The sequence below is a fragment of the Vitis vinifera genome, chromosome 5, assembly GCF_030704535.1.
Source record: "Vitis vinifera cultivar Pinot Noir 40024 chromosome 5, ASM3070453v1".
In the NCBI taxonomy this organism is placed as follows: domain Eukaryota; kingdom Viridiplantae; phylum Streptophyta; class Magnoliopsida; order Vitales; family Vitaceae; genus Vitis; species Vitis vinifera.
The window spans coordinates 24,738,647-24,762,060 of record NC_081809.1 but is presented as its reverse complement, the minus strand read 5'-3'; the positions used below and the strand labels follow the sequence as shown (position 1 = coordinate 24,762,060).

The 23,414-nt window shown below is 36.9% G+C and overlaps 1 protein-coding gene and 1 long non-coding RNA gene across 2 annotated transcripts in view; both read right to left on the bottom strand.

Moving 5' to 3' along the window:
* Positions 1-1,954: 1,954 nt before the first annotated feature.
* The window catches only part of LOC104879489 (putative disease resistance RPP13-like protein 2), a 40,363-nt gene continuing 18,903 nt past the window's right edge, over positions 1,955-23,414 (bottom strand). The window contains exons 2-3 of the mRNA XM_019220179.2: positions 2,468-5,661; positions 1,955-2,345 (exon numbers count right to left, since the gene is read on the bottom strand). Of these exons, the coding sequence (XP_019075724.2) occupies positions 2,748-5,661 (2,914 nt within the window). The 3' untranslated portion in view covers positions 1,955-2,345; positions 2,468-2,747. The remainder of the gene's footprint in view (positions 2,346-2,467; positions 5,662-23,414) is intronic.
* Positions 14,789-18,327, bottom strand: LOC109122679 (uncharacterized). The gene is made up of 2 exons (XR_002030141.2): positions 18,114-18,327; positions 14,789-16,457 (listed from the first exon to the last, which is right to left on the bottom strand). It is a non-coding gene; the product is annotated as an uncharacterized LOC109122679 (long non-coding RNA).

Sequence of the window (23,414 nt, the reverse complement as noted above, 5' to 3'; positions counted from 1 at the left end):
CAAATTTTACATTTCAGTATAGTTTCTTGGCTAACAACACTCCAAATGAGTATACTCCAAATACGCATTGGAGTGAGATTTCTTTACAAACAGGTGTAGGAGTTCACAAAAATGTAAACCAACGCAAGCTCAACCTTAACCACTGTAAAAGCCTCCTCTGAAAGATTTTTTCGATAGGCTGGTATTGCAGTTGAAAGTGTTGAACAAATGGAATAGGCTGCAGGAGATCTTGAAATGATCATTTTGTTTGGATGAATAGAATCAAATGATGTCTGGGTCACCAAGGGCAAGACACTTGTCGCAGCCCAATCAATAAGGGAGCTAAATGATGACTCTGACCTATCTTGTCCATATACATTTTCTCTCCTTGCTCAACAAGATGATGACAACTTTAGGCTCAGTAAAATCATATCACAGGGTTCCCAGATTTTCTCAAGCTTTTTGGGAAGATCTCCATTTATCTCCTAAAATACCAAACATCTTTATCATTATAAACAACAGAGACGAATTGGTAAGTTGATCTGTAGGTAGCATTTTCTCTGTGAACGTATATATTTAGGAAAGCATAGAAATTTTTATCAATTAGTTCATGTGCGTAATGTGAAAATCCAAGTAGGATATCAAACACAATTCCAAAAGCTATAGCAATAATCCTTGAATTAATGAATAAAAACCTGTAAGACACAAATGGTGGAAATGGGCGTCAGATCTAATAAAAGATGAAAAGAAGATAAGATGAAAAGATTGGACATTCATTTCTATCAAAATCAGCGAAGGCAAACATAAGTGAGCAGCTCTTCACCTTATCTGAGCTACTTGGTATCTTGATCTGGTCAACCCTGTCTTGCAGAATAAGATAGCTTCTCCACAAACACGACTCATCATCTCCCATTTCTGCGCACACTCCCAATGATCCTCTGTCTCTAGCAATCCTGCAGGCATAAAAGATCCCTGATTAGTTCTATTTCCTTTCACTAACAATGTTACGCAGCTTGGTTTCTAACTGTTATGTACTTCCTCTCTTGAAGAAACTCCCAAGGCATATTCTGAAAAAAGAATGAAGGACAGCTGCAATTTGTGCTTGAAAGTGCTGGAAAAGAAGTAAGCCTCATGCGGAATGGCTGCAGTGCAAGAAAGGCTGTTTCCTGCAGCTATATCAGAATTACCTATTGCAGTTACCGGTCATATCACTGTTCCCCAGTGAAATCTTCAAGCTCAAAGCTTATCCAGGAATTTAGGCCTTAAATTTTGCTGGCATTCTGGAAACGGTATTTTAATTGCCCTGTCTTCAAACACCCAAACCACAAGCTAATTTATGGTTCCAAACCCAAATGTCTCACTTGGGTGAAAGCTCTGCTGTTCATTTCTAGAATCCACACTGACCGCCCCAAAAGAAGAAGAGGAAACAGATGGAATGTAAGAGGTTGAAGTTGAGGAAGCAAGACAGAGATAGATATCTCATGTCAGTAAGCACTGGATGGAGGTTGTTGGTGAAACTCTCTGTTCTTCTCCTTCAATAACCAGCAGCTTGGGTTGGAGTTGAAGAGCTTTAGGTGGATGAATCCCTTTTCAAATGGGTGCTATAACAATTGCTCCATAGTTATATGGCATGATCTAACTCCCAAATCTTCTTAATTTAAAAGGAAAAAAAAAGGTGTAAGCCAGTAGATTGGGCAGAGCATGTAAGCAGCCATGCAGGTGATGGTAGGTTCTGATTTGAGTTTGTTAGCAGCAGGATGCATTAATTTGATATATAAATATAACTTATTTCAAGACTTTGAACACAATACACTTTCAAAAATAAGCTACAAATAGGAATATTCTAAACTCTTTAACATATTAGTATTATGATTTCTAACGAAGATGGAGGATTAATCGCACTCTCCTTCACCCATCTGGGCAAGAAAAGAATAGTGATACATGTTATTTTCTCGGTATATGCATTTCAGCAGACTAGTTAAATTCTATCCAATAAACATCTTCAACTGAAAGAGGAAATTACTCTATTCAATCCAAATACAATCACAAAGCAAATTCTATAACATTCACATCCACAACATCATTGTGTTTATGATACCCTGATTCAACAGTTCACACACACAAGTTACAGAATCTACTAACAAGTACACTACAGTATACGTTTAAGGTTTGAAAGACAAGGTGGAACAGAATAATGAGCAGAAGGGATGGAAACCCATTTTGAAATGAGCTCTATAAATTGTTGCAACTGAGAACTGCCCTCATGAGTATTTGAATATCTGCTCCAATAGCAAAAACATTGAAATGGAAAGCAAAGCCCAACACGAAGAAGTAGACCAGAACCTTCTTGCATAGCTTCTCACGTCCTAATCAAACAAAACAAAAAAGGAAAAACACAATGGTGTATCAGGTTGTTGGTTACATTAGGAAATCATCTCATGTTAAGCAGGTCATAAACCAATTTTCAAGAGTCTAGTAGTGAACTTACTGGGCAGGTATAACTTCAATTTTCCACAGAGTTCTATGTAGCAATTCTGCAGGAAGAATTTTTAGACTTCTGCAGAACCTAATCTCCAGATCTCGGAGAGCTTGTAATGCTCCTTTCTCTACATTCCATTCCTCCAGTTGCTCTAACTTCCATAGTTTAAGAACTCGAAGCTGAGGAAAGCCTCCAAAAGAGCAAAGCATGTTCTTCCCTAAATAAGATTTGGCGAGCAATTTAAGACTTCTAAGGTTGGGAAGCCTACCCAATGACTGCATTGGATCTTCTACAAGTCCTGAAGCTGATAAGGTGAGGTCGATAGGCTGTATGGGAATTGGGAAATAATAGATGGATTCCTTAACCGTCCGAGCAAGTAAATGTAAGAAAGATTCACAAGGCTTACTAAAGGCTTCAATTCTAGATCCCAAGGCTGATTGTTTTCATCAATAGATTTGAGCCTTAAAGACCGGAGTTGTTTCTGTTTTAGAACCCAGTCAACTACTGCCTGCAGTTGCAATGACATTGCCTCTTGTTTAGATGACATTGTTAATCCCAATTTCCTAATATTGAGTAACCTGTCTAGGCCATACCTTACCGGGGTCTCCTCATCTACAAATAGCCCACACAATGTCTGGAGGATTGTAGGAAAATTGGTACCCTGTCCAAGCATAAGTTTACTTTGGTAGCTCTCACTCAAGAATAAGTGCCGCAATTGTTGTAGCTTCCAGATTGAATCAGGCAGAGTGTTGATGCTAGTATGCTTCATGTCCAGTGTTTGAACATTCTGCAACTTGCTTATAGATGATGGGAGTATCTCGAGAAATGTAGATCTTAAGCCAAAGTACCTTAGTCGAGTGAGTTTGCCAATTGCCTCAGGTAACTTCGGTCTGAATACATTTTCAAGATCAAGCACGAGCAGTACTAGGAAGCAACCACTGGATATGCTTTGACGAGGAAAGTTTCCCACGTCTTCTCCTGGTTGGCTTTCTTTTCGAGTATCAAAGGATATAAAAGAAAGCACATCTTCATAGTAAGGTGCCAAAGAAGTAGTTGTGTTGTAATCACTATGAATATGATCAAAGCTTACATCTTCTTTGTCAAGATGATCAACAAGACGACGGATCCTGCTGGTGCCTAGGGACAACTCAGATCTTGTGTCAGTATGAATTCCAAGAAATGTGGCTTGTTGAGCTTTGGATAACCAATATTGTCTGAGGGCATCCGGCAATCGCACCATTTTAACATTCCCATTAAGCTTCTTCTTTGTCACTTGAACCATTCCCTGGGCTATCAACATATTCAGACACCTCTCTACAACGTCTTCTGGAGTTTCATTCTCGCCCTCTGGCTGGACCAAATCCTCTGCAACCCACAGTGCCATCAATCTTCTTGCTGGAATATCAAAATCCTTGGGAAATAAAGTGAAATAAAATAGACATCTCCTCATGTACAAGGACAAATCCTTATGGATCTTATAGAGGGTGTTGGACCAAAGTTGCTGTTGGTCATGATGAAACTGTTGAAGTACTGTGGACCACTCCTCAATGGTTGCATCCTTGTGTGAGAGTGCTTCTGCCAATTTTACAATCAGCAGTGGCAGACCCCCACACCTTCTTACGATTTTGTCTTTCAGCTTTAGCAATTCCGGGGGTATGCTCTTTTTCAAAGCATGGGTAAACAATGCCCAACTCTCCTCATCTCCTCGTAATCGCAGTAGGTGAGGATCACTCATCGTTCGGAAATTTGGTGGTAAACTGATTTTGTGAGTAGTCAAAATCATTCTACTTCCGTTTGATGATTCTGCAAGTATTCTTAACACATGGTCTAAGAATAGGATATGAGTATCATCCAGAACTATAAGAGACCTTTTATCAATTAAGAAAGCTTTCAGCCGTTGTAACTCAACATGATAATTCCACACATCTCCTAGTTGACTTAGGTTGGAGTCCATCAATTTCTCCTTGTCACGTAGGTGAAATTCATAGCCATCAGACGTCCAAACACCAAAAGGAAAATGGTTTAGAACATCTTTATTGTTAAAGATCAACTTTGCAAGGGTCGTCTTTCCAATGCCTTCCATACCCATAATTGGAATCACTCTGAAACTCTTGTCATCTGTAAGCAACCGTTTTACCATTGCATGTACATCATCAGTGAAGCTGGCGAGATTAGGTTCTTGCATCGTTGGCTGTGGTGAGATTCGCACGGTGGACTCTGTGTCGCTACTTTGACTTTGTCTACTGAATTCTGTTGGTCTGTGCATAGAGAGGTTCTGGATCTTAGCATATATTTTGTCCATCTCCATAGCAAGCTTATCCTCAGATTTCAATTTGCCAAAAGCAAAAAGAAATCCCCTGGAAGGTCTCATCCAACTTCTTTTTGTGAACTCTTCTTTTTTATTGATGAAGTCCTCAATGGCAGTCACAGCAGACAGGGCAACATGGGACAACTCCTCCATCCAAACCATTCCGCAAGCGTCTAATTCCACTGATTGTAAGCCTGCCAGAAAATCATTCAGAGACCTGAATTTGTCTAGCACCCGCATGACTTTCTTCTTAGTATGGGGATGAATTACCTCCTGAGCTAGCAGAGCTGATACCTTCTGTTCCACTGGGGAAACAATTGTGTTTGCCACACTCCGATGGTGTATCAAGAAGATGTCTGACCAGACCCTTTCTTCAAAGTAGTTATCATGGTTGGCACCTCTTGATATCATGATCGGGAGACGAGGTAGAGCAGGGATCTTAGACTTTACCAATTCCAGCTTCTTATGAATTCTGATTATCAAAAGGCAACTCTCCCAATTTCCTATTCTGCTTTGCTTTCCGGCTGACCTGAGTATAAGGTCATCAATCACATCTTCCAAATCATAGGCAACGTCCATTAATTCCTCAGGGGAATATTCAGGTTTAACCCGAACACGCATCAACTTCCTTTGGATCCACTGGACATCTTCTTCAACTCCAACCAAAACTGCCGGTTCTTGAATCCGCACAACATAGAGTTTCTCTATGACCCTCGACAAGACGATCTTCGCCAAATCTCGTGTGTCGTGTACCTCCGCCCAATTTATTGTGTCGTTCATCTTCAACGGCGAGTTTCTATGCCGCATCTCCTTAGCTTCTTCATTTCTACCCTCTGCCATCATCCTCCACACCTCCTCCCTTTCCTTCCTTGTAAAGTATTCATGCAGCTTTTTTCTGCGGGGAAAGGAACAGAAACATATCTTAATAATTATCAAGAGATGTGGATTTTGCTTTTCAAAAGCATATAGAAACTAAACCAATGGGGGAAGAAATGCAAAATATCCATTAAATTTTGCATTAAATTTCGGAAAGACTTGTAACACAAAGAGTCAACATAAACAAACAAATTAAATGTCTCCACAATGGTAGTGAGTTTCTTGGACAAAGTATAAAATTCAAAACACCTTGTTGCAATACATGTATAAAATTTATCAATTAAATTTTAAGATCAAATTTTGTATCTCTTGAAGAAAATATAGAAATAAGAGATTTGTGTTTCTTTATGAAGATATTGAAAGAAAGCAACCATGTGGTTTCAACTCTATTTTTTTTTTTTATATATACATATAAATATAAATTCAATAAGTAAAAGTTTGATGTCAAATAATATTTGAATATGCAACCATTAATAGTTTTTGTAAGTGTATAAAGAATGTGAAAGAATGTATAAAAAATATGAAAATAAAAATTAAGACTGTGATGAGATGATTTACAAAGAATATAAGTCAAAATATGAAGAATGTGAGAGACGATTGAATCTTATAATAAAAGGTGTGAAAAAAGTAAGAAGAGATACAAAGAATATAAAAATAGGTATATGAAATGTGAGAGGGAGTATAAAGAATATAAGAATGAGTATAAATAAAATGTGACAATAAATACAAAAAAATGTGAGAGATCATATATGAAAAGTGATATGAAAAATATGAGAGCTGATATAAAGAGTATTAGAAAGGATATCAAGAAGAGTAATATATTCCACATTGATCAAGGAATGACTTATATGATTCATAACTCGGGTCATGTCCACAAATTACTTAACAAGCCAAATAAAAGACATATACTTATTTATCTTAACTGATTTTTATGCAATATATTTGTAATTCAATTTTTTTTTTTACATCAATTATATATTAGTGCATTAAACTTTTCTTAGAAACATTATTCACAAGAACACTTTGAAAATAATAATATTATTTTTTGTTTTTAAAAATATAAAATAGGAAGTATATCCACACAAACACTTAGCTTTTTATTAGTCATTTTTTTTATATATTTTATCCAATGACTATTTACTTTTTGATTGTGCAGGGCCATGTTGATCATAAACAAGAGGAAAGTGATGAAAATCATCTTGGAATGTCCAATAAACTAATGGGAAATTTTGCTTAACCTCACCTCACACAAATTACGTTCCTCATCCTCTTGCACAATCGAAGAAAATTTTATAGTTAGAAACTAGGGAATGATTATGCGCAAATTAGATTGCAACACCATTATAACATCTCATAGTAGAGAATTCATTACAATAGAATTTATTTCTATTTTCAAATTCTTGTAATTAGTTGTAACTTCCTATTTTTTGTAATTCCCTAATTCTAATTCTAGGATTGTTTCATATTTTTGTGTTTTGGGTAGATTGTTTTCTATTTTTGTGTTTTAGGTTTGTGTATTTATATTCATTCTTACTCAATGAAAAAGTCAAACCATTGTTTCTCAATAATTCTCTCTCTACTTCAACATGGTATCTGAGCCTAATCTTCTTGGGTGTATTTTCTTACTTTTTTTTCCCTTCTCCTCAATGGCTTCCAGTGCATCCTTCTCTTCCACCAACGATCCTATCACCATCCAAAACTCCCAAGATCGTCAACATCCCCTCCTTACAATCAATCACTCCAATATCACCAAATTGTCATCCACCAATTATCTCACATGGAGCCTTCAAATCCAATCTCTTCTTGAAGGTTATGATCTTCATAACTTCATTGATGGTGCTCATACTCCACCACCACCCATCGTCACCATCACCGTCACTGGTGTTGCATCCCCAAATCCGACATACACAACCTGGAAGCGTCAGGATCATCTCATCTTTAGCACTCTCCTTGGTGCTATCTCCGTTTCACTACAACCACTTATTGCTCGCACCACCACTTCCCTTGATGCATGACAAACCTTAGCCAATACTTATGCCAAACCATCTCGTGGTCATATTAAACAATTGAAGGAACAATTACAGCGGTGTACCAAGGGCTTTCTAACTTATTGAACTTACACCTTTGCCACTGCTGCATATCTCATCAACCGTATGCCCACACCCATACTACATTTCTTATCTCATTTTGACAAACTCTTTGAGTCTCCACCCAACTACACTAAACTTGAGGTGTTTGGTTGCTTATGTTATCCATGGTTTCGTCCTTATTCTTAACATAAACTTGACTCTTGTTCCACTCCTTGTGTTTTTCTTGGTTACTCTTCAATACAAAGTGTTTATATTGTCTATCTTAGTCGTCATCCAATTTCCTCAGCAAATCAACTTGTCGACGCTCTTACTAAACCGCTTGCATGAAGCCACTTCCAAGAATTATAGGTCAAGATTAGCGTCTCCTCCGGAGCTCCATCTTGAGGGGGCATATTAGAGAATTCATTACAATAGAATTTCTTTATGTTTTCAAATTCTTGTAATTAGTTGTAACTTCCTATTTTTTTTGTAATTCTCTAATTCTAATTCTAGGATTGTTTCATATTTTTGTATTTTGGGTAGATTGTTTTCTATTTTTGTGTTTTAGGTTTGTGTATATATATATTCATTCTTACTCAATGAAAAAGTCAAACCACTGTTTCTCAATAATTCTCTCTCTACTTCAACATTTCAAGAGAACAAATTATGTTTAAGTCACTAATTTCTTGTACTCTTGCAATTTATTAAAAAAAAATTAAACCATCACGCAATGGTTTAATTATATATAAAAAATATATTAAGCTTAAATTTAAAGCTTGGTAATATGTAACACTCAATACACCTTCTAAATAAATATACAAGAGTATTAAAGTGCAATAATATTCAAATTCATAACCTTTCCATAAACTAAGGAGATGTTTGTTTTTTAAATTTTTTGTTGAAAGTAACTCATTTGTAGATTTCAAATGATATATTTTTAAATTTTTTTTTAATGATTTATTACTTATTTCTTAAATTTCTTTATTAAATGAAAAAAATAAATATTTGGTTTTTTTGAATGCTAAAAGTGAATTACCATAACTAAAGTGAGTATTGGTCTTGTTTTTTTTTTTTTTTTACTTCTTAATATTTATAGAATATATTAAAAAATAACAAATAATTTAATATTGTTAAGTATTAAGTACAGTTTAATCTTAAGTTCTATTTACACTTAAGTAAAAAAACAAACAAACACTATCTTGAAAGAAAGAATTTATTTTTATTCACTATATTAAATCATGTACATAGTTACTAAATATATGAACTTGACCTCCTATTGTAAGAAAAGAAAAATATTTTTCTACCCTAAAATAATAAGAAAGTCCATAGGAGAATCACAAAATGAAATAAACATATCATAATTTAGTTTCGGCAAAAGAAAATCTAGCTTATAAATACTAGTTTTACACTTTGCACCTGAGAATAACATATTTTAAAGCTAAATTTCAAAGAAAAATTTAAAATATGTAATTCTCAAGTGTGTGGATTAATATTTACACTCCCAAATTGTTCCTTCTCCTTTTCCATAATGTTTGATGATAACATATGCCATGGTTTTCTCAATCGTATCATCAGCTACCAACCATTTGATCACCAAAATTAACATAGTTTTTGCCTTTGTTTCTTCTATGGTATCCCAAGATTTTGTGAAACTCTCTAGGAAAAATGATTTTGCTCTTCCTCTCTCTCTCTCTCTCTCTCAATATATATATATATTTGTTTCTCTCTATATATATAGATATTTGTTTCTGCAATAGAAGAACCAAGGACCAACAACATATAAGGGACGACCCCTCACCTTACCCTGCAGTCAAGCAGCAAACTGTAAATTAAAGGAATAATCCATTGGGGTGGCAAGTAGTGAAGGCTCCTGAGTTTTGTCACAAAGCAGCCATGCACAATCTGAGAACTTGTCTTGGCCCAGAGCAAGCATCCATTTTCTAGCCTATTTAATTCTCTGTTAAGTTTCTTGAAATGTGAGATTAGAAAAGAAATTGACACACAAAATTTAACCTCATCTGAGTAATCGAGGGCTATATTTTGTCATTTAGGCCTTAATATATGCTAGCATTCTGTAAACTGTATATATAGTTTAAATGCCTTGTTTCATTCACCAGTGCCAAAAGCTAAATTTGTTGTTCCAAAACCAAAATGCTTCACAAGTGAGAAAGCTTTGGTGTTCATTTCCAGAATCCCCACTGAGTATACCCGAAGAAGAAGAAAACGGATTATGACAGTTTTATAATGGTGAAGCAGAACTGGTATAAAAGACTTGTTATGGAGAGCATTGTACATAGGGTGATAGGGAAACTTTCTATTCTGCTCCTTGGGGAATATTCAACAGCTTTGGTTGGTGAAGTTGCTCAAGTAATCAACTTCTTGCAATTTTTTCTTAGTTTTGTTTATGTGATTTTTATGAAGATCCTCCCTTTGTTAGGTCTTTTATAGAGGGCTTGTCAGTTTTTGTTTATTTTTCTTTCATTTGCTTTTGCTTCTTTCATAAAGTTACAGGGGGCTAAAATGCAGTTTAGGGCCAAAATAGCCCTATTATGGGAAAAAAAATTAAGTTACTTAAAGGAATGATTAAGAGTGAAAGAGTTAGAAGAATTAGATGATAAAAGAATGATTTAAACAAGTGAACTTCTCAGTGTTTATGTATCTGCTTTGGATGCCATTGAGTTATTCATGAATAAAAGGAAACAACTTAAAGGGAATTGGAAGAGAGACCTTTAGGAAAGTTATTTTGACTTTTGATAATTTTAAATGTCAGCCTAAGCTTGTCTCGGAGATTGACCAAATATATACTAAGATCCAGAAAGGCCCCACAGAAGGCCACCAACAAGCCTAGACATAGTCTAAATAGAGAACCTGTGTTTATTATTGTGGATTCCCAAAAGCTAATGCACGAAAATATGATTTGCCTTAGCTTTGGTAAAGATGTAGATGTAAGGTATTGTTAAAACATATCTAGATAAGATGAATTACACCATCATTTCTCTGGATGTAACTTTTGAACTCAATTTAGTCAAGACATAATAGAGCATAATATTTATTATGATGACAAAGGAGACGGATGCTGAATAGTGTTTTCTTGTTGGAACATTTGGCTGCAATAACTTATTTTTAAATTTTAGTATTGTTTGAGACTTTCTCTAGCCAAAGCTTATTTTGTGTGATTGCTTGAATATTTGATAACTTTTAACTACATTATTCTTAAAATGGATGATACAGTAATGTCAATGAGTGCAAATTACTCCAATATCTCATAGCCATCACGGCTTGTTATTAATTTTTGGCATCCTCTAGTGTCCCAGAATGGATAGTTTGTCACCTCCATATTCAGAAATATTGCGGTTATATTTGTTAATGTTATGGTTCAAATGATTTGTTTCAAATTTAATGTAACCTTCAATGTTAAGTACATGCTTGCAAGTTATGTCATATAATTCACACTTTCTTGCCAAACACATTCTATATGTCGTGTTAAGCATGTCACACATTTTATGTTTCACAGATGGTACTCTCCTCCAAATGATAAATTCGCCAATTAGGCATTGAAATGAGAGTTTTTCTTTTCACCAAATAGATGTGTGGATTAAATTGGGTTTTGAAAAAATTTACATAAATGCAAGGCAACCTCAATCACTCTGAAAGCCTCCTCCCAAGATTTATTCAGAATAAGTGATTTCTTGTTTTTTCAATAGTCTTAAAAGCTTACAATTAGATCTACAAATAAGCACTTGAAAGCATTGAAAAAGTAGAAATCATCATGCAAATGATACAATTATTGTTGTTTCTTGTATCACTGTCACCAATGGGCCCTTGCTAAAGGGAGACAAAGACCGAGTAGGCTATTTGACTGACCTAACCAGCAAAAAATTGTATACATTTATTTTCTTTGGTTCAGATTCAAAAGGCTTGAGAAGCTTTATAGTCTTCCTTATTGTCAGAGTAGAGGTCTTCCTTTGCTTGGTATTGCAATTAATCATACTCTGATTGTTCAGCAGACATGACAGCTTCAGAGCTGTGGGAAGCAGATAATATATGTTCTATTTTTCGGGATGAAATTTTTGTAACTCACAATATCATATTCTTCAGATACAGTCTATAGTTGAGGACACAGCCTCTAACCAAGCTTAAAGAAATAAATTTGAGCTCAGCTTGTCGAATGCTAAACAAGGTTGTAATTCTCTCCTTTGACCATCAACAATTGGATGTCTATTGTATTTTGTGTTGCAGTTCTCTTTTGTCCTAGGCAAAAGAATCCAAATATATATATATTGTTAATAAGGAAAGTAAAATGGTCTTTTGTCCTACATCAACTTATCAACTAGGACATTCTCATTCCCTTCAAGTTTTATTAGCAGTATTAAATTGCAAGCAGCTTAGCCCTTGCATGGCTAAGAAGGCAGAGTAAATCCATGTGCTTGCAGGCAACGATCAAGTAATCAAGTTCAATCTTGCTGACATTTTGTTTAACTCTATTTCTATTGCTCTTGTTTCATTCACAGCCTAAACTTTGTGGTACTAAAACCAAAGGCTCTAGTCTGTGAAAGCTTTCTTGTTCACTTCCCTAAGGACCATACAGACAGACAGATTTTCGGAATGATGATGTAGGAAGCAGAGTGTGTTATATGGAGGGTGACACAGTGAGGGTCTTTTCTGCTTCTTTGAGAACAAGAAGCTTTGTTTGAAGTTGAAGAACGGCTTCAATGGATCAGAAATAAATTGTGTATTGGGGTTCATAGGCTTTATGGATTCATACTGAAATTAATGGACATGACTTATGATGATTACCTCATACTCAAATCAGTAGCACATGAGAGGGCAAGAAGAATTTTGGGAGGTCTGAACGAGCCCACATTAAGATCCTTGCTCTTCCTCTTTGTATTTTAGAAATTTCCCTCATATTGTCGACATTGAAAAGACAGGACCGGAACATGTGAAATACAGTTGTTTTGCAATTAATCCCAAAATGAAGGAGGACAGAAAGATAAGACAAATTCAGGTTCATGTACATTTCCAATAACAATTCAAGAGGAGAAGAATTAAATGATAGAGAAATGATTTGAATGGAAGAACTTTGCAGTGTTTCAGTATCTGTTTTGGATTGGAAGAGACATTTACAAAAGTTATTTTGTCTTTTGACAATTTGAAATTTTAGCATATGTTTGCCTTGGAAATGACCAAACATACACTAAGATCCTGGAAGTCTCCACCTAAGGCAGCTAACAAGTCTGTACATAACCTAAATAGAGAACCAGTGTTTATATAATTGGGATTCCCAAAAAATAATTCAGGAGTGTCTTGGTTTTGATGAGGATGTACATGGATGCTGTTGGTAAGACAACTCTAAATAAGCTGATTTACACTGACGATTTTTGGTCTCAATTTAGTGAAGACACACAGAAGTACACTATTTAATATATGAAGACACAAGTTAATGGAATCAACTAGGAACATATGCTAAATGATTCTTTCTGGTTGCAGCATTTGATTGCAATAACTTGTTTTTAAACTTCAGCAGCAGGTTTCTCTAGTGTTCTTGTGTGCTACCACTGGCATACTTCGATAACCTTCTGCAACACTTTCAACATGGATGATGCATTAATATAAACTACTCTACTGTCCAAGGTCGTTCAATGCCCCATGTGATGGTGTTATTGATTTTGGGCATTCTCCATTGTCCCAGAAAACATGTTTTATCAGCTTCATGTTCACAAATATTACTGTTATATTTTTTTAATCTCATGGTTCAAGTGATTCTTTTCAAATTTAAAGTAACCTTCAATGTTAAGTAAATGGTGGCAAGTTATGTCGTACAATTCATATTTTTTTTTGAAACTCATTCTGTATGTTGTACGAAGCATATCACAAATTTTATATTGCAGTCTACTTTGGGAATGAGTTTGAGATAAGTTTCTTGACAAATGGTATTCCAAATGATAAATACTCCAAATAACAAATGGTATTCCAAATGATAAATAGTCCAAATAGGAATTGGAGTGAGATTTTTTTCACAAACAGATGTATGAGTTAAATTTATGCCAAGGCAAACTCAAATTCAATCACTCTGAAAGCCTCCTCCCAACATTTATTCTCAAATTAGGGGTTGGCTGTTGTTGCAGTTTAAAATGTCGAACAAATAGAATAGGCTGCATGACATCTTGAATTGATCATTTTGTTTGGATGAATAGGCTCAAATGATGCTTGGGCCACCAAGTGCAGTAGAAGAAGTGGTGCCTCCATTACCACATTATTTGAAATTATAATCTTGATCTTAGTTCATGTGCTAAATGCAAAAATCCTATTATAACATCAAACACAACTCCTAATGCTATAGCATAAATCCTTAAATTAATGAAGAAAAAACTGCCAACCTATATCACTAATGATCAAATGTTAGTTGTAAATGGTTGAAATAGGAGTTGGATCTAACCAAAGAAGAAAAAAAGATACGATGAAAAGATTGGATATTCATTTCTATCGAAATTAGCCATCAGAAGCTAGACATAAGTGAGCAGCTCTTCACCTTATCTGGGCTAGTTGGCTTGTTGATCTGATCAACCATACCTTACAGAATAAAATAGCGTCTCCACAAACATGACTTGTCATCTCCCATTTCTGTGCATAGTCCCAATGATCATCTGTTTCTAGGGTTTACAAAGCTTTAGCCATCCTGCAGGCATAAAAAATCCCTGATTTGCTTCTATCTTTTTTCATTTCCAACATTGTGCGGCTTGGTTTCTAGCTGATGTGTACTTCCTCTCCGGGAAAAACTCCCAAGGCATATTTTGGAAAAAGAATGAAGGAGAGCTCCAATTAAGTGCTTGAAAGTGCTGAAAAAGTAGTAAGCCTCATGCAGAACGGTTGTAATGCAGGAAAGGCTGCTTCCTGCAGCTATATCAGAATGTCGTATTGCGGTTGCCAGTTATATTACTCTTCCCCTGTGAAATCTTAAAGCTCAATAGTTTCTGACGTATACTTGTCCATTAATTTAGGCCTTAAATTTTTTTAGCATTCTGGAAACTGTATTTTAATTGCCCTTATTACTGGTTTTACCAAAAGGAAGGAAAGGGAGAGAAAACAGAGTGAATGCATTGATTCTTTGATTCTCAACCTCTCAATAGAATAAAGCCAAAAGGCTAGTTTATATGGGAGCCGGAGTAACAAACCGTAACCAACTCTCAGCTTAGAAAAAGAAAAAAAAAACAAAGAAAGGGTAATAACAACCAAAGGGTAATAATCAAGGGTACTACTTGCCCTTATTACAGAAATGCCAAAGCTCTAATACTCCCCCTCAAGATGGAGAATGAAGATTATGAATTCCCATCTTGTTGAGGAGATATTTGAACTGTGCTGGAAATAAAGCTTTAGTGAAGAGGTCGACAATCTGGTGCTGTGAGGACACATGCATTGTTTTGAGACAAACTGCTTGTATCTTCTCTCGGACAAGGTGACAATCAATTTCAATGTGCTTCATCCTTTTGTGGAAAACAGGATTGGCCGCAATATGAATAGCCACTTCATTGTTACAAAATAGTGTAGCAGGTTCTTTGCTTTGAATACCAAAATCATGAAGAAGAGCAGTCAACCAAATCGGCTCACAAGTCACGTTGGCCATTGCTTGGTATTCTGCCTCAGCTGAAGATCGAGAAACATCACTCTGTTTCTTAGATTTCCATGAGATTAAGGAGTCCCCAAGGAAGACACAAAAACCACTAATGGATCTCCTCATATCTTTCCAGGCTCCCTAATCCGAATCAGCAAAAGCCTTAAGATGAACTGATGATGTAGTAGAAAAGTAAAGACCTTGTCCTATTGTACCCTTGATGTATTGTAGAGCTGGCCAAGTATTGACTAAGATGATTCACTGAGTAAGCCAAATTTGGTCGTGTGATTGTAAGATATAAGAGCTTGCCAATTAGACGTCTATACAAGCTGGGATCCTCCAATAACTCTTCGTCATCTTGTGAGAGATTAATGTTAGCCTCCATGGGCATGCTTGCAGGTTTGCAACCTAAAAAACCAAAATATGATAATAATTGAAGTGCATAGTGTCTTTGGTTAACAGAGATACCCTTTCTTGACCTAGCAACTTTAAAACCAAGGAAGTATTTGAGTTGTCCAAGATCCTTTAGCTTAAATTGACTGTCAAGGAAGGTTTTCAGCTTTTCAATAGTTCTGTAATCATTGTCAGTAATGACAATGTCATCAACATACACCAACAATGCAAGGAATGACTCACCACTGTGCTTGGTAAATCCTTTGTCCAATAAAAAACCAGAAAATTTAGCAAACCATTGCCTTGAAGCTTGCTTTAGGCCATAGATTGATTTGTGTAATATGCAAATAGTGTTAGATGGTAGTGTCTCCCTCTAATGTGGATACCCTTGAGGCAAGCTCATGTAAACTTCTTCGGTTAAATCACCTTGAAGGAAAGCATTATTGACGTCTAATTGAACAAGACACCAGTCGTAGATAGCAGCTAAAGCCAATAAAAGTTTAACAGTTACCGGTTTTGCTATAGGTGAGAAAGTATCAATGTAATCCACACCTTCTTGTTGAGTGTATCCTTTGGCAACTAGGAGAGCTTTATGCGGCTCAAGAGACCCATAAGCTCAAAACTTGAGCTTGTACACCCATTTACATCCCACATCCCGTTTGCCAGGGGGTAAAGTTGTTAAGGACCAAGTACCATTCTCCTCAAGAGCATGGAGTTCAACTCTCATAGCCTGTTTCCATTCTGAGATCATAGTAGCTTGAGTGTAAGAAGTTGGCTCAACATGAGAAGAAATGGCATGGACGAGAGCACGATGTGAGGGGGAAAGTTTATCATAATCGAGAACACCAAAGAATGGATATAAGGTAGATGTGGAAGCAAGTGTGGTGGAATAACAGTGGTAGTCTTGAAGATAAGTTGGTGATCTAGTTACACTAGTTGGCCGAGAAATGGAAGAAATAGGGGACTTAGTGGAAGTGGTTGGATTGGAATCAGTAAAAGAAGGAAAATGTGAACGAAAGGTGTTGGCATGGGATGATGGAAGGACACTGTCAGAAAGAAAATCAGAAATGGAATATGACAAGTCGTTAGATTGAAAAGGAAACGATGTTTCATGAAAGATAACATCCTAAGTAATATATATGACATTAGTGGAAAGATTCAACAATTTATAACCTTTGTAACCCAGTGGATACACAAGAAATATTGAAGGAATGGCTCTAGGTGAGAGTTTGCTATGATGACGTGCTAGTGTAGAACCATAACACAGACATCCAAAGGCACAGAGATGACTATATGAGGGGACTCGATTGCACAAAATTTCAAATGGGGTTTTATTGGAAAGAATGGGAGATGGAATTCTATTTATGAGATAAGTAGCAATTAAAATGCAATCACCCTAATAAGCTAGAGGAATATTGGATTGAAATAGTAATGCTCATACCACATTCAAAAGGTGTTGATGCTTATGCTCTACCACATAATTTTGTTGAGGAGTGTCAACACATGAGTGGAATGGAAAAATCCCCTTTTTACAAAACTAATCCGAAAAAGCAAGTTCAGGTGCATTATCACTATAAACCGATTTAATGTTGGCCCCAAATTGTGTGTGAATGAGAGTACAAAAGGCAGAAAAAATACTATTGACATCAAATTTTGTTTTCAACAAGTACACCCAAGTAAAGTGAGAATAATCATCCACAATTGTCAGAAAATATCGAAAACCATCATGTGTTGGTAAATGAAAAGCACCCCATATGTCTATATGCAACAAATCAAAGGGACATTGTGAAAAAGAATTGGAAATGGGAAAGGGCAACCGTTTTTGCTTAGTCAAATGAAAAATAGAACAATGAGGTGAATGATCAACAACATGCTTAAAATTCAATATATTTTCCAACAGATTAAGTCTTACATAGGAAGAGTGGCCTAAACGAGTATGCCAAAGTTCATGATTAGTCTTAGAAACATTATTACAAAGACCTGAGGTGCTATCTAGTGTGGGAAAAAGATTGGCTGGATCCAAAACATAGAGATTGCCATTACACCTACCCATCCCAATCATTTGCCCCTGCATACGATCCTGAATAAAACAAGATTTAGACTCAAATTTGACAAAGCAATAATGAGACTGAGTGAGAGCAGTAATCGAAATGAGGTTGAATCAAAATTGTGGAACTTACATGACATTTTCAAGAGTGAAATGGTTAAATAACTTGATTGATCCTATACTAGTAATAGTAACAGATTCACTAATGGGAAGAGTAACTCTTGAATTGAAGGATGAGAAAGAATTCTTGAACAAATCGAGGGAGGAACAGAAATGGTGTTTTGCCCCAGTATCCAAAACCTAGGAATTATGAGGGAATGGATTATAAGAAGAAGAGAAAGTCAATTTACCACTGAAGCTAGAAACTGAGGGACCATCCTGTTGCTGCGATTCCACAAGGGCAGGTGAGCTACGTTGTAGTTGTGAACTCAGAAGAGCGATTAGTTGTTGGCACTAACTAGGGAAAAGACTGTTGAGCGTCATATCTGTGGTTCCTAAGTCCTCAAACACAATAGAAGTGGCTTGATTAGCTTGGGCCTGGCCCAATTGAGTCTTGGATCTGGGCTTGTACCCAGGTGGGTATCCATGCAATTTGTAACAACGATCAATGGTATTGTAGACCCTCAATTTTGTCCCTTTAGCACATGTCTTTAAATTCGTTTTCGGTGCCCCATAGTAACTCCTTGGTGGCCCAGTACTACTCACCACTTACCTTTTTTTGAGTCACCTTGGAGACTTTGGTTGAGGGATTATTTGATCCCTTATTGTGACCCTTGGTAGCCCTAACTTAGACTTAGGCTTTTCTTGTTTTTTTTTAGGATAGCTTTTAGATACACTTGGCCCATTAGGCACCACCCTAGGCCCACTTAGTCTCGTCATAAGCCCGTTTAGGCACACTTGGCCCATTTGGACATTTTTAGTGTGACTTGTATGACTTGCATGGTTACATGGCTTTTGGGCTCGACTTTTGTTTATTGGTTTATTTTTATTTTATTTTATTTTATTTTTAGTTTTAGTTTTATGATTATCATTCACTTTTTATTGGTCATCTTCCTCTTTATATTATTTTCCTTAACTTATTTATTTATTTATTATTTATTTTTGTTTATTTATTTATTTATTCTTACCGTTGCCTAATTTATTTACATGCTTATCTATTCATTCAATTATTTAACTTCAAGAATTTCATGTTTTTGCAAGGAAACTTACCATTGGAGTTTAAGGAAGGTGGGACTCTCCTTGGAAGGTTTTGGAGGGGAATTTGAAATTGGGAAGATTGCTTTTGATTGGAAGATTTAAAAAAAGGAAGAGAAGAAGAAAGGAAATAGGAGAATTTTCCTTTTGGGGAAAGAAATTTAGGTCTTGAGGGAAGATATATATGTGAGAAAAGGAAAAGATTTGGAGAGGGGGGCACGCATTGGAGGAGGAGGCGAGAGATTCTTTGATTAAGGGAGGAAAAGCACAGAAAAACGAAAAAGGAGCAATGGCAACCGAGTTTGTCCAGGTATGCTTCTTGTTACTCTTGGAATTCTTACTCATATTCGATTTCTCTGTGTGTTCGTTCCTGAATATTTAATATACTGTTGATTGGTGTGGACGGAAAGGGCCACAAATTGTTTTGTTGATATTGGTTGCTTACTTATTTTGTCCCGAATCTGTTTATGATCTTCCCACTAGCCTGAACCCATTGAAAGACCATGAGATGTGGTTTTATCTAATTTCTTCCCGCATGTTCCTTCTCTCTTTGTTTTCTTTGTTTTCCACCACACTTGTTTTTTTTGGTTTTCCTTCTACTCGTCATGTAGCTGTCAACTCTTCATATGGGGGTGACTCCAAGTGTTTGGGCATACAGTCACGAGATTCAGCGAAGAGATCGCTTCAAAATTCTGTTTGGACATGCCATTCTGTCGGTTCGTATACAAGAAAGCCAATGACAGCTGCCACATTTTCTGCCAATGGTTATGTTCTATTGCTGTGGAAACTGTTATCGCAATATGGGATCCAGAGAAGATTTTCCTAGTGGCTTGTGGGCTGCTTATGCACTTGTTAAGCTTGGTTACGATAATGTAAATTTGCGGGTTGATATGGGGGTTAGAGATGAAGCTTCTCGGAATTCCACCAGTTCAGGGTATATACATTGAGGGCAAATTGAGGAGCACGAGAGTTATTTGAAGAAATACCAATGAGAAGAAATTTGGTTTTCCAGATTGCAATGATAAATGTGGGTGAGAGGGATAGAGAAAAGAAAATACTTCCGCGGTTTTAGAGAAAAAGAGAGAAATACAGAGAGATCGTTGAGTGCAGTGACGGCTGACCCGCATAAACCTTCGTGATCACTAGAAGAAGAAGAGTAGCAATTTCATAATACAGCTCCAGCTCTTCTTTCTTTTCAGGTCCCTGCATCGGTTTAACAAGTCAGTGAAAGTTCATTCTCCTGTTCTGGACTCCCTTGTTGAGGACTGGGATTCTCTGTATAGAATATAGTTTGCCGCAAGCAAAGTTCTGCTTTGACGTTAGACCGGTTGCACTTGTGCTGAAATGCGTGTTGGTATGACGTACATGGCTTCTTATTTCAGGTATTTTGTCCAAGTGAAGTTGGACTACATGGAGAGGAATCTCAGAAGGGAAAAGGGAGTAACAGAAAAACTATGAACAAGTTCGATACAACATTATGGAAGTGTTGGCAGGGGAAACCTGGAATGTCATATATCTTGTCATTAATGTCTGTTATATTGAGTCATCCTGATGGAATCTATGGACCAAATGACACCAGGAGGATTGTTATTAGTAAGATTATTGATAAGTTTTGCTTGTTCGATTGTTGAAGAAAAGTTGGAAGATATTTATAGAGAACTGAACAGTAAAGAAGGGAAGCGCCAGAAGGCTGTTCTCCTGCTGATGGCTTCAATAGTTAGACGTAGCTCAAGTTTGACTTCTGAGGTTGCAAAGAGTTTTAATTTCGAATTCCCAGTCTTTCCAAAGTCTGCGGAGTATAACTTGAAGCAAGCTGAAAAGAAAAAGAAGCATCAGCATATTGACCTCAAAGTTACCAATCCGTTTCGAGTCCCACGGATGCCCAAGCTGTCTTTGAAACTCTGACAAGAAGGAGTAGCTATTCAGACCATCTCCAACAGTACACCCAGTGCTGATAGTTTCTGGTGAATAACAGGGGTCATTACAAGGAAATAGGAAGGTGTCGCCGCTATTCTTCTAAGGGAATTGAACTGAATGGCACAGCAGCATGCTATTAGTGCCCAAGAACATCAGAATAACATGAACTCTTATCATTTCATCATGGAACAGCCTCCACGCTCTCTGCAGAACTCTGGGATGCAGAACATCTTTGGCATTCCACAGAACTCAGTAGGGAATTCAATGGGACAAGGGGTGCCTTCAAATATGTTTGCCAATTCTCAGAGGCAGAGCCGAGGAAGGCCACAGGTAGTTCCACAACAGCAACAGCAGCAGTCCCAGAGCTCACAGCAGTACATTTATCAGCAGTGGTTGCAATATCACCTTTTAAAACAGAAGTATCAGCAACAGCAGCAGCAGCAGACTCTGTTACAATCAAATCAGTTCCAATCGTCTCAGCAATCCGTCATGCAAACTTCATCTGGTATGCAATCAGCTCCTCTGTCTGGCCTTCAACAGAATCAACCGTCTTCTGTTCAACAGTCATCACAATCTGTGCTTCAGCAACATCCACCAGCGGTTCTCAGGCAACAACAACAGCCACAACAGACTCCTATTATGCATCAACAGCAAACATCAATGACACAGCAGCCAATATTGCTCTCACAACAGCAGCAGCAGCAGCAGCTTATAGGACAACCACCCAATGCTACAACCATGCAATCAAATCAGTTGATTGGACAACAAAATAGCTTTTCTGACTTGCAGCAGCAGCAGCACCAGTTGATGGCTCAGCAGAGCAACCTTTCGAATATTCATCAGCAACAGCTGGGCCATCAAAGTAATTTTTCTGCACTGCAGCAGCAGCAACAAATGCTTGGAACTCAATCTGGTAATCCTAGTATGCAGACTAATCAGCACCCTGTACATATATTGCAACAATCCAAGGCTCCAGTTCAGCAACAAACGCAGCAGGGTGTGTCAAATTTGCTGGCAACACAAGGGCAGCAGTCACAACAACAACCATCCCCAACTAAGCAAGAGCCGGAATTGTTATCTCTTGTTAATTTCTACTGTCACCCGTGATCAAATGAAGCCTTTAAGCTCTCTTCTAGCAATATCTTTGATATTAAATACCCACCAGAATCCCCATTCAGTAACTGCTTCAATTTGAGCTCATGGATCCAAGGAAAACATGGATAGGGAAAATTGGTTGCGCCAGGGTTCGTATTTCTCAAGAGCAATCCAAGTTTGCTGGGATTCTTCATCCCTCATTGGAAGTCACCAAAACTTTGAACAACAGGGAGCTTCGGAATGGCAACCTTACTACGCACACCTTCTTCTCTATTTACTTCTTTGATTGGGAGCTTACTATTTTAAATTGAATTTTTGAACCATTGTTCAACTAAACATTCCCAACTTTGAAAAATCCATCTTAGGAGCATCTAGGTATGAAATCCCAATTTTATCATGCTGTTTTGCTGCCATTTTCCTTCGGGCATGCACTTTCATTGTTTTATCCGATTTTTAACTATTTTCATGATTTCCTTGATTTTTAACAAGCATGAACAAACTTCATGATTCCAAGCAATGGAATTTATGGAATCAAGTCATGCGAAATTGATTAGGGCTTTGGTGGGGGCCCGACATTCATAACACTCACTTTAATACTATTTGCTTGATATGTTGATTTTTGATTCTTCTTGATGAAATACTTGAATTCACTTAATATCTATTGTTGAGATACCCTTGTTCCCATAGACATGTGGATGCTCGCTAATCGGGTACGCTTTCTCTACCCCCCAACTTTGAAATTCTATGAATATGTATGTTATCATGAACCATGACCGTGTTTGATGCCATATTTGATTGTGTTGATGCTTGTTTGATCATCTTTGATGAAAAATACATACCATGTGTCATATTTCCAAACTAATCTCTTATGTTTCATGATAGCGCTTGAGAAGTCGTTCAGGTACGCACTTCGATTCCCTCTCATGGTTTGTTTTCTTATTAGACATGCAATATTTGAAATCACCTAGTCTACTTAGGTATCCATGATCAACCATTTAATTGCCACGCTTCCCTTAACTTAGTCAGTAGAGACCTTTTTAGGGCTTAGAGGGGTGCTACCTCCTAGAGGTACCTTCCCAATAAGTAACCTGATCCCCGGATTTAGACTCGGGTTTTTCAAAGACACGCTTTTCCAAAAATTATGGAGTCATTTTTTTAGGGTTTTATTTCTTGTTTTATTTTCCCTTCAAAAATAAAAATAAAATAAGTGGCGACTCCAACTTTTTTTCAAAAATCAATTTTTCACAAAATAAAAAGCGAGTCTCGCCGATCGAGTGGGGACGCACGTGAAAAATGCGGGTCCACAGGTATGACCCTGTAGTCCACAATGGCTACATTGAGGTCACTCACGTTTTTCCTTTGAAGCTGAATTCCCTGTATGAGCATTAATCGAAGCAGAACCTGCATCACCCAGATGAAGAGACTCCGACAAAGATGAAATTCCA